General features: G+C 44.0%; 2 protein-coding genes across 3 annotated transcripts in view; both read right to left on the reverse strand.

Annotated features, from left to right (window-relative positions):
• Nucleotides 1-3,609: 3,609 nt before the first annotated feature.
• On the reverse strand, nucleotides 3,610-5,790 carry KCNJ11 (potassium inwardly rectifying channel subfamily J member 11). Its single transcript, XM_066187635.1, has one exon. It carries the CDS (start codon nucleotides 5,490-5,492, stop codon nucleotides 4,290-4,292), a length of 1,203 nt encoding a protein of 400 aa, XP_066043732.1. The 5' UTR covers nucleotides 5,493-5,790; the 3' UTR covers nucleotides 3,610-4,289.
• A 4,723-nt stretch (nucleotides 5,791-10,513) lies between these two features.
• ABCC8 (ATP binding cassette subfamily C member 8) overlaps nucleotides 10,514-12,170 on the reverse strand; it is a 73,548-nt gene continuing 71,891 nt past the window's right edge. For both annotated transcript variants that reach the window (XM_066187633.1, XM_066187634.1), the window contains exon 39: nucleotides 10,514-11,137. In XM_066187633.1, the coding sequence (XP_066043730.1) occupies nucleotides 11,000-11,137 (138 nt within the window). In that variant the 3' untranslated portion in view covers nucleotides 10,514-10,999. The remainder of the gene's footprint in view (nucleotides 11,138-12,170) is intronic.

Below are 12,170 nucleotides of genomic sequence, written 5' to 3' on the forward strand. Positions count from 1 at the left end.
TTCTAGTATCTATTTTAATTTTGTATTTTACTCCCCAAAACATGCTTGTGCTTTGCCCCAAATCAAAACAATCTGTGCTAGCACACCTACGGTAATCACCTTCAGGCAGGACCGAGGTACAAAGAGTGGAAAAGGAAGGAAAACATGAAGAAACAAATTCAGTTTTCAAAGAACTGTTCATCACTTGCTAGTTTGATATTATTAACTATTAATACATAACTAACCACAAGGGTCAGACCCCAACAAATCCTCCTAGCACTGGTTCCAACAGGGCTCTGTTGTGACTCACACCTTGCTCAACAAGCAGCAATATTTACCCACTGGATTGAGCAATGCTGACCATGCCCAGCCCACTGTCTCCCTTTACAGGGCAGCCTGAATTTTGACATTGACCCTGTCGCTAATCTATGCTAGCATGTAGACCTTGGCCTTGTTAAAGACTCTCATTCCAGCCTCACATGCCTACTTTTCAGGGCACTGATCTCTCATCTCAGCATCATCACACCTTTGCTGGTGCTTCAAAATAAAATAGTTTATTACTGCTTGACATTGTCTTCACACTGTGTAACTAATTGGATTTTAAATGTATTTCTTTTGTATCCCTGACCCTCTTTTCCCTTAAAATGCCATCTCTTAAGTTCATTTCTGGCTTGTATCTATTTTATATCTATTTTATTTTTTTAAGTTCATTTCTGGCTTGTTCAGCCAAAGTACACTGCTATAACACTGCACTTGAGGGATAAAGAGAGGAAGTCGGGCCTTGTTATAATCTAATTTTGTATACATATGTTTAGATCTCAGCAGGAAATGCAACATGAACTGAGATGCCTGGTGGCTCACCAGCAGTCACTACAAGTATTTTAAAACCATGGAAGTGTTCTGCAGTCTGCCTTTCTGATTAACCAGCTCTGTGACCCTTCTCTCCATCCAAGCAGCTCCACAAACTCTAGTTCGAAAGCACTGAACAGTGTGAACCTGTGAGTACAAACTGGTAATTGTCTCCTAAAGCACACACAAGGCAATTACATGGACTCAGTTGGTTCTGCCACAGCCAAAACTCATCACTGGGCTTCCTACTTGTATCCATGCCCACACCTCAGCCAGGGCAAGCCCTGAGCAGGTGATGTAGCCTCCAGCTTCCCTCACACTGCTTTCGGTGCCATGTGGGAGCCACAGCTCTCCCTGGCTGCTCAGCAGGATCCAAACTGTGATCCCACCTACCAAAAAGCAGGTGTAGGCTGAGAAAGAAAGTTCAAAAGCCCACTCACTTCTGAGTTCAGCTACGGAAAACAGAGCGTTTGCTCACCGCTAAGAATGAGGACTTTTCTGTGTCAAATGAAGGCACTGACGCCTCCTTCAGAGCCTTCCCACAGAGAACGGGGGTGGTCAGCACAAGGACAACTTTAGGGACAATTCCAGACACCTGTGTTCCCAAATACTTCACTAATGACAGAATGAAAGGACTCCAAAAAAGAAGTAATATCCTTAGTGCAAAATAAAAAATACACTCATCCTTCCTCGCTCTGCCCCCAAAACGCTTCTGAATATTTTAAATGGTGAAATAACAGAAGGGTTTTATATCACAGCAAGCCCAAGATTCAAAATCACCAGCACTTTGATTCAAATAATTCACTATGGTGATTTTAACAGCCCATATCCTGCCTTCCTCATAATATCATGATGCTTCTTTTTTGCAAGACTTCAGAAAAATCAGGCAGATTTTTGAAAAAGAAGTGATGACATAAAAGATGGTCCTGACAGCAGCCCAGTGAACAGAAGCTGTTTCTTCCCATCTTTCCCCTCCCATCTCACAGGGAACAAAGAGAATTTTCCACCTCAGCTTCACAGATTTCCCAGAGGCAAAAAGAAGCTCGCATCAGTTCCTGAAAATAGTTGCATGGTATTGCTGCTGAAACTGCTTCACATTTAGGTCAAATCTTGAGAAGAGCTTTAAAATGCAGCCAGAGCTGGAGCAGTTTGATGGGAGAACCCTCAGGTGCATTTTACACATTGAAACAAGGCATTAAGGAGAACAACGGAGAGGCCAAAGATTTCAAGCCACTGGAGAGGCAGCTAATATTTTGTGTATGACTCTTATGAGAACAGAGCAGTGATTTTGTGGCAAGTGATAAAGAACAAGGAACTTTCGAAGGAACAGAGGTGCCTGGGAAATGCAGGGAGCTCGACTGTAAGTGCCCTCTGACATGCCAGGGGAGATGGAACAGGGGCAGCAAAAAAGAGAAAGCCAGAAAATAATGTGACAAATCAACTCAGTCTTACAGAAGAAATTTAATCATGTAAGGCGTTTAGTCATGCCCTATTTTAAAAAACAGCGGGGGGGTTATGATTACAAATATAAAATGCGCCTTTCCAAATTCCCTTTGCTGACTACTTGCTGATGCTAGTTTTACTGTCATTTTGTTGTGAAACTCATTTCACATTTTCAGAGCCGTTCACAGAATATTATAGGTGTACTGGGGATTTGGAAACTGAGCAGGTACTTATTCCTGTAACTGGCAGTCTGACAATGCTTCATAAAACTGAAATACATAAACAGCAAAACATAACAAATATCTTTTCATTTTAACTCGATACTTGATTTCTCCCAAACACTGATAGATTTATTACAGATGCCTGAAAATATTCCACACTCACTATGGAAATTTTCTTACCCCTTTGAATAAATTTTTCATATACTTACACTGACAAGGCATCAGAAATTTGCTGTATTATTGCCAACACAAACAATTTGAGGTGTCTGTTGTGAACTACAGAACACACAAGACCTGACGCTAGATCCTCCTTGAATAATTATGTTTCAAGTAAGTTGGTGCCTCTCCGCTCAGCCTGTGCAACCAGGTGTGGGGTCATTTCTGTGATGCTTCTTTAGGCTGTATATGGACACTATATGTTTTTTTTCACCTGGGTGGCTAATACTGGTGCCACTTCCTAATAACCCTGTGTAGAAATAAACCTGCTGTTGTTACCAGGATCTCCGGAGAGTGGATTTGCAGGAGCGGGCAAAGGGGAATTGTTCCTGTTGTCACTGTGGGACCGAGAGAGTGAACATGGCTCCTTCATGTTTACTGGCAAATGACGGATCCTGGATTCAGCTAAAAACCAAGGCAGGCACCAGCTGCATAGGGAGGTCAGCAGGAGAATGGAAAGGGAATTGTTTCCTCCGCAGCAGAAATGTTTTTGACACAGCATCCCAGAAGTGACCACGCTGTCCTATACACCCTCCCCCTTCCCCTAGGCACAAAACCCCCTTGGTTTCTTCTACAAAAGGGAAAAGGAGTAAAAGGTTTTCCCTTCTGCATGCAGATATATTTTCAGCGTTCAGCACTGTCCTTTCGTTCAAAATATGTAATTCTATTTTTATTCCCTGATTATCTAGCAGAATTCACCGTGACCCAAGGGAGAGGTTAATTTTTGCACCGAATATCCTATTGCCACGTGGCTTGTAGAGAAGGAATGTTGCTTCTCTTCATTTCAGAATTAAAATGCAGATTTTTTCCTATTTATAATTAATTTCAACTGTATATTATCTGCTACTCCTTTTAAAGGCAAAGCATTGCTTACTCTCACAAATGTACAGTACAAAAAAGGTATTCCTGAATGTTTTATTTTGGAAGTGTAAAGGCTTTTAAAATAAACAAAAGTAAATATTCAAATACATTTCATACTGCATGTGATAGGAGTGGCTCCATACAAGACAATATGGATGATGCAAATCCAGCAGTTAATTTCTTTGAGACATACAGTATAATATAGAGACACTTCCAGATCTGGTCTTGTGTCATTGCCTGACCCTTTTTTTATCATTTAAATCCAGCCTACTTTATTAATTATTAATATTTTATTTTGCTATATTGATTGTTCAAGTTAAGAAAAAAACCACCAGTTAAAAACTACGGACTTGCGAACACTGCAAGACCCTAAAAACTGCAATCTCTGAGGATAAATATACACCTAATTTTTGAGAAAATGTGTCATTACCTGCAGTTGAATCAACGCAGAATGATCGTGCAATTAAATAGTCTGAATTGAAATTTAAAGCTGCAGACCACGATTTTCCCTACTCCCAGTTCTGCTTGAAATCTCTCACACCTTTAAAAAAATATAATTAGCTTTAGATTTCCCCACAATAAATAACACCAGAACATACCTTGTGCTACCAACCTGAATTAAAAAAAAAAAAAAAACAGTAAGAGGCCACCTCAGTGTTTTGAGTTCATGAGATCTTTCAGACACAAAGCCCTAAAAGAGAGTTTCCCAGTGAGAAGGCATCAGGAAGGCTCTTCACTTATGGTAAACTTGGGCTTTAGCTTGACAGACCTCTTCCTAATTGTGCCTTTAGGGGACAGTGGCATGGTGTCCATAATGCTCTTGTCCTCCTCCAGCTGCCTGGCAGTGCACGAGGGGGTGGGCACTTTGACTGTGTTGCCGAATTTGGAGTAGTCCACCGAGTATCGCCCATCTTCCTCGGCCACGATGGGCACGAACCTCTGGCCCCAGAGGATTTCATCCGCCAGGTAGGAGGTCCTGGCCTGGGTGGTGATGCCGGTGGTCTCCACCACCCCTTCCAAGATGACGATGATCTCCAGGTCCTCGTGGTGGTGCAGGTTCATGGGGGAGATGTCGTAGAGGGGGCTGTTCTTGTCAATGACGTGGTAGATTATGAGCGGGGACACGAGGAAGATGCTGTTGCCCCCCACGGGGTTCTCCATTTGGATGTCGATCTGGTTGAGGGGCACCACCTCCCCCTCCAGGCTGGCGGTCTTCTTCACCACCTGCATGCGGATGGTGGCACTGATGATCATGCTCTTGCGGAGGTCGCCCACGCGCAGCATGAAGCAGAGCCTGCCCTCCCGCAGGGCGATCACCGCGTGCTTGCTGAAGATGAGGGTCTCGGCCCGCCGGTGGGCCTGCGACGTCTTCATGAAGATGCAGCCCAGCATGATGGCGTTGATGACCAGCCCCACGATGTTCTGCACGATCAGCACCAGGATGGCGGCCGGGCACTCCTCCGTCACCATGCGCCCCCCGAAGCCGATGGTCACCTGCACCTCGATGGAGAAGAGGAAGGCGGAGGTGAAGGAGTGGATGCTGGTCACGCAGGGCACGAAGGCGCCCGCCGAGCCCGCCGCCCCCTCCGCCGGCTCCCGCTGCAGCCGGGTGCTGTGGTCCAGGTCCCCGTGGGCGAAGGCGATGAGCCACCAGACCATGCCGAAGAGCAGCCAGCTGCACAGGAAGGACATGGTGAAGATGAGCAGCGTGTGCGGCCACTTGAGGTCCACCAGGGTGGTGAAGACGTCCTGCAGGAAGCGCCCCTGCTCGCGGATGTTCTTATGGGCCACATTGCAGGCGCCGTTCTTGCCCACGAAGCGCGCCCGCCTCTCCCGCGCGCGGTACCGGGCGTGATCCGGCACGTCCTCGGCCAGCCGGGTCAGCACGTACTCCTCGGGGATGATCCCCTTCCTCGAGAGCATGGCTCCGCCGCCGCGCACCGCCCCGGGCAGCCGGGGGCGGGCGGAGGGGCTGCGGAGCGCGGCGCCGGGAGCGCCGGTGTGCGCTGCCGCCCGCGGCCGTGCGTGCGCCGCGGGCACGGGGGCGCGCCCGGAGCCGAGCGGGGAACGGCGCCAGCGCTGCCCCCGCCGCCGCCGCCGCCGGCCCGGGAGCGCTCCCCGCCGAGCTGGGGGCGTTTCTTTACCTTTTCACCCTCCTTTTTTTTTTTTTTTTTTTTTTTTCTCCCCCTCCGGAGGAAGGGTTTGGGGCCGCGGTTTGTATGTAAACATTTGATCCAGGACGGATTTGCCGCCTGCCATTAACAGGGGCTCCTTTGTGGGATGCCGTGGTTTCCTGTCGGGTGATTATTCCGTGAAATGGAGGGGGGGAGGGGGGGGAAGGCACTGGCCAATTTTAAAAAAGGAATTTGTAATAAAAATAATGATGACATTGATAATATTAATAACAACGACAAAACAACAACAATAATAGTAATATAACAGCAATAATAATAATAAAAAAAATAAACGTGTATATATACTGAAATTCACCCGCATGTCTTTTGGTAAGTAGGAGGAAAGAATTCATCTGATAAATCGGGCAGGCACTGGTAGGCAGGTAGGAAATTTGCTTGAAGAAGCTGAATTTTTGCTTGAAGAAGCTGAATCCAAGGATGTAATGACTACACAGAGACCGGGAACTAAACGGGCTCAATCCCACTTAAAATTTCGCCAGTGTTATTTAGAATAAACAAGGAATTTTTTTTTCCCTGCAGAGAGGAGACCATGAAATGATGTGGGGTGCTCATGAAAATGTCTACCGTCCAAAAAGCAGCAAAAGTTGATTTTTTTTTTTTAAAATCTGGCTGCAAAGGGTTAACTCCCAGTGACATGAACTTCCAGACAGGCATCAAAATCCTCGGAAAAGGCAACAAAGGGCGGCAGGAAGCTAGAAGCTGTTTGGAACACTGGGATGTCTCTGTGGGTATAAATGCGTACACAGGCATGCCTATGAGGATGTATCCTCCTGACATGATGCATTATTTAAAAACATTCTGATGTGGCTTCGCTGCTGCGTAAACAGCAGTATTCTCATTGATGTGTTTACTTCTTCTGGTTTCAGTATTTTGTTTCTATTTCAGTTTAGACACTAACATTGTGGAGTTGCTGCAGCATCCCAGGATATTCTGAATAAAAGGTTTTTCTTTAGTACCAATGAATTTGTGATTATTTATTTTCCAATTGCATGACACGTGTCCATGGACTTTCCCTTTAGTTTTGGCACAGAGTGCTTTGGTACACACTGTAAACAGCTCTTGGCACTGATTCCTTGGGCAAGGCAATTGTCCAGTTGATGTCTGGGAATCAGCCAGTTGGGGTTGAAATTAACTTTCACCACCTATAGCTACTTAAAGCAGCCCACCTAGGGATTTGGGAATAGTAGTTTGAAGTAATCACTCTGAGCTCTCCAAGCAATCTTTATAGGTCTTGTAATTAAATCTTTACTATTACTTTAGACTATTTCTTTTTCTGTATGAATAGTGGCATGTCCTTGCACACATCAATTCCTTTCGGAGGGGTCAGTTTACCCCTCTGGTTCATCTTTCTTGCTGCTTTGATAAATAAAGCTAGAATAGCAACAAAGTGCTCTGGCAAGTGGCTGCCAGGCCACTGAGCTTAGCCAAAGGTGTTCCCCCTTTCTCTACATCTCTTTGTCTCCTAGACTCTTTTTGTGTCCTTGGTGTGAATGTCACCTGCCCCTACACTTGTAGTTGGTTAACTACAGGATTTATATGGCAATGTAATTTTTTAAAAAGTTTGGGGTGTTTTTTTTGTTGGTTTATTTTTTTTTTGTTTTCTAAACATTAAAAGAAAAAAAGGAAAACACAAAACCCAAAAGGGTGAAGTAAATTGAAGTTTTGTCAGATGTGTAGTTCTGCAGTTGATGGCAGGTCTTGCTTCTAGCATTTTGCAGTAAGCATGAGCAGGCTGTACAACACCAGGCAACCCATGGGCAGCATTTTACACCCTTGCAGATATGGACAAGAGGCAGTCCTGACTTTTGTGCCGTTTTGCCTTTTTTCTAACCGTGGTCTTTATTCTGTACCTTTTCCTCCAGAGGGCGGTACCTCCATAAACGTGGAATGGATAAAAACCTGTCGGGGGAGAGGGTTTTAGAGGAAGAGTGACTTTCTGCATCTTCTGGTGCTAGGAACGACCCAGGGAGGGGTGCTTTATGAACACACTCACCACGCCGCCTTTAGGAATCCTGAACTCTCTAGAACAGTGCTTCCTTGTTCCCACCTCTGTAATGGGACTGTGGTTTGCCACTTCTTTTTCTTCATCTCTGAGCACTTAGGGGCTGAGATGGGACAGGAAAGCAAGTGGTTTCTGCTGAAGAATTTCTAGAGCTGTCTTTATGGATCAAGCGACAGATGCTTAATAGAAAAAAGTGACAGATCTTCTGAGTGAGCCAACATATTTGTGTTAAGAGCTGCTGAAAAGAATTGGGCTCACAGGAATGAACAACCCCACTCCGTAGTATTGAATCACGAGGGGTAAGTTCTTCCACCCACAAAATAAGTTTTACGCTTCAAAACTTCCCCCTCCCCCAATTTATTCTAATTTTGATGGCTATCAAACAAGATCTTATGATAACTGTCAAATTAAAATTTAGTTGTTGCCATGTTATTACTCTGCTTTGAGAAGCCAAGTAAAGCTTCAGAGGCTACGGTGTTAGTGTGACAGAAATTAAGCCTCATAAATCACCTTGCAGCGCGAGTAGGTAGGCAGAAGAAAAGACATCAGAGTTAATTATGCAAAGCCACAAAGGGAGGCATGAACAGAGCTGGGAAGAGGGCTGATGAAGCAGCCCTGCTGTGCTTCCTAGCCACACTAAGACAAGGGAGTAAACCCTATAAAGTTTTTTTGTATAGTGGGAGCATTAATACAAAGCAACAAGAACCCCTCTGGTTGCATCTCCATGGGCAGCTTATCCCCTAACACCATTGGGACTGAGACAAGTCCTACCCCTCAGGAAAACTGAAAGTCTGGCCTTGCTTGGCTTGCACTGTCCCGCAGCCATTGCAGTACAGCCCTTTGCTTAGTGAGGCCTCACTGTCATGCAAACACATTTGTGAGCCTGGTTTAGCAGTGACTCCTGGGCTGCCTAGCTTGTGGCAACAAGGTTTATTGACTTGGATAATGTCAGTCAGCCTTGCACCACAGAACGATGTTCTTGGGTACTGCTTCTGTCACTGGTGAGACTCTTAATCCTCTGGAGTTAGGGGCAGGAACTCCCTAGTCCCAAATAAACAAGACCAGATGAAATGTCCTGTCCAAGTGGCAACTGAGAGCCTCCCTGTTCACACATATTGATTCAGCAGTGTAGTACCATTCAAAAGATGAGTAATTGTTGGAGATGAATGAACTCACCCTACTCTCCTGCAACACTACTTTGGGAAATACAAACCCCATTTAAAATGGAAATGTACAGCATTTGCTCTATTGAGTTTTAGTTCCTCAATACTGCAAGATAAAGTACAGCCTCCTCAGCAATATGCTGTGTCCTTTCCTCCCCTGCACTCCCTTCTAGGTGAGGTTGTCAGAAGCTTGTGGAATAGGAGTGAGTCCAAATTGCAGTCACATCCCAGGCGCTTTATTAAGAGCACAGGAAACCTCACTTCTCTGCATCTCTTCCCTTGCCATTAGAATCTCCAAGAGCTCCACAGATGGCTGCAGAGCCTCTGAGTTTGAGGTGTGCTGCAGTGGTTTTCCTAAGCCTTTACAGCATGAGATCCTGCCTTAGAGCAGCAATGGGGAGCCAAGAAACAGCAGGCCCAGTAGCTGTAGCAGAAACCGGCTCCGTGCCCTTCTGCTCCCACCTCTCCTCTCTCAGCCCCAGTGGAAGCCTGGTATTCCAGGGTGAAAACACATCAATAGCTCTGCAGACATTCTTTCTTGGACACTGACCAGCAAGCAATTCCCTGGAGGAAGAGAAAACTCCAAAGTGCTCTTTTTCTCTCTCAAAGGGTAGCAGGCAATGAGAGAGCTCATGCCTTTCATCTGCATAACCATACCCTACCTCCTTGTACCACTGTTCATTCTACATTCTCCTCTGTTGCCACTTACCTGCCGTTCATTATTGCCCAAATAACAGCAGGGACTCTGCTCTGGAACTGGTAACACGAACAGTAACAACAGTTCTTCATTTTCCCTGGCTCTCTGCTGCAGCGCTAGAAGTAAAATATCACATACCCCGTGCGAACACTGAGGTGTCCTTTTCTAAAAATTAACGCGTTTAAAACCAGGTTCCAAACTAATTGAGCAGGCTAAAGAGAGGAAAAAAACCCCAAAAGACAAAGACCTCTCCTAAGCACTAGAAATCCTTCAAATAGGGGAAGTAAGAAAACAAAAAATGGATGTAAAGGCAAACTTATTGTAAAAGGAATAAGTGAAAAACTCATTGTAGCCTTCCGTTGGGTTACTGACATTCTAACCCTCTATTAATGAAAAAATCCCAGAATGATTGTCACAGGGCAGGGATAATTAGCTGTATAGCTAAATTAGGATAATTTCAATGGTTAAAAGTTATCTTAAGTGTACAGAATTTATTGTTAAGGGTCACAGTAAATCTAGAGACAGCATGACAGTGGGTGAAATATGTGAAGCTAGGAGATGATGAGTCAAGCTCTCGTGGCCCCGAGCTGCAGTGAAAAGCATTAATGCTGTTTATTTATCAGTCTTGGAGGGATAATTTCCAGATGAATTGGTACATCTGCACTGGTCTGGAAACAGTGTACATTAAACACTGATACTTTTATCACAGCCTGCCTCGTCTCAGCTTCTTCACAGTTTTGGAGAGAGTCTGCCTCCATCCTGCTTGGAATCAGTGCAATAGCATTCAGTGGGCAGAAAGATGGAATCACATTGTGATTAATTTCCAGACAGTATTGAAAGAGAGTCTAAGGTACAGCTCAGGCACTATCAATAAACCACAATATAAAAATGTTTTATAGATTTTATATTTAGATATTAAAGCTTTACAGAGTCATTTGATTGAAAGAGATACAAGCTTTTGAGAGATACCTTTGGTATATAATTTTTCCTTCTGCGTTTAGTCAGTCACGAACATTATCTACAGTAGGACTATGACACATAAAAAATAACATTAATAAATGATGGGGAGAGTTGAGAGGTACATAAAAACTCCATGCTGGTAAAGTTTTTTTGATGTGTATCATGTTGTAGTTCACCCATGTAGTTTTTTTCAACTATATTTCATAATTCTTTGGCAGCAAATAAAAAGAAAAGTAGTTGTATACAAAAAAGTAAAGTACACAGGTAATTCATTAATGCTTCAGATGGAAAAATGGCTCATTTTATTAAAAAAGGAAAAGCTCAATTTATTATGAAATAATATTTATTTACAGGTATTTTACATTTTTTAGAAAATAATAAAATTGTATTCTAAAATGCTTTATTTATTTTTATTACTTATCTGCTTGTACAAAAGAAGCAAAGACACTGTCTTCTTGTTCTAGCAGAACCTCAGGCTTGTCATATTCCAAAATAACCCCTCTCTTCATTACAATAACCAAATCTGAATTGAGGATAGTGTGCACACGGTGCTGAAAAACAAATAAACAAAATGCCAGGTCAGCGTATCTCTCTATTCAGTACATTCCAGGATAAGACAGACCTCCACAAATTAATTTTCTTATGCAGTTCAAGTTTGATTAAGGCTATTTATCCTACTTTTCATCCTAATTTCTGTGTAAATACTGCAGATAAATATACAGACCAAGAGCCAGGTGGATACTCAAGTACCTAAAAAATACACAGGTACTTGTGAATATGAAGAGTCCTACAAGTTCCCTTTAGAATGTCCCCAGCCCAGAGTCCTGCTACCAAGTGCAGCCAAAAGAAGGCAGCCAGGCAGAGTAGGAACTGGGCAACTGAGTGTGGAACTGCCTGTGGGAAGCTGGGAATTCTCCCAGTCCTGGATTACATCTGTCTCCTGAGCTTGCTGTGGTTTGTCTATTTAGAAAGCTGATCTAGTCAGTTTTACAGGACTTGGGCCATGTCTTCTCTTGAGCTTTCATAATTGTTTTGCATCCATATCCTTTGGAAAAGACTTTTCCATATTTCCTCCTCACTATAGGAACAAGTACCCTCTCCTTTTGTATGCTCTGGGCCGTGTTGCTCAGTTTCATCTGATGCCCCTTGTGGGGCCCCTTGCAGACCTCTCTCACATATCCTTACATTGTCCTTCTTCCAGACAGAAGAGCCCCAGGCTGCTCAGATGCTCCCCTCCAGGAGCAAATCCAACACCTCCAAAATCATCCTGTGCTTCTCAACATTTTTCAGTTGTAATGTATTGTTCTGGGCATAAGGACACTGGAACTACACACAGTACTCAAGGCATGTGTGAACTGTGTTGAGTTCAGCCTTCTGGTTTCTAATCATCTTTTTTATTTCTTTATCCATACCACATTTTTCTATCCAAACTCAAGCATTACTTAAATAAATAGCATGCATTGTTTCCATCTTCTTTTTAAATAAAATGCTTCAGTAACTTCCACAATCCCTGTCAGATTCAATCTCCCTTGCTGCTTCTTCTAGCTTTTTTTCACCCCACCATTTATTCTTTTGGGTTAGGTT

Source organism: Chamaea fasciata, unplaced genomic scaffold, assembly GCF_029207755.1.
Source record: "Chamaea fasciata isolate MVZ Bird 193981 ecotype frontalis unplaced genomic scaffold, bChaFas1.0.hap1 SCAF_7, whole genome shotgun sequence".
In the NCBI taxonomy this organism is placed as follows: domain Eukaryota; kingdom Metazoa; phylum Chordata; class Aves; order Passeriformes; family Sylviidae; genus Chamaea; species Chamaea fasciata.

What these genes read in the sequence shown, in the direction of transcription:
- KCNJ11 (XM_066187635.1), bottom strand. Translation starts at nt 5,492, where the DNA reads ATGCTCTCGAGGAAGGGGATCATCCCCGAGGAGTACGTGCTGACCCGG.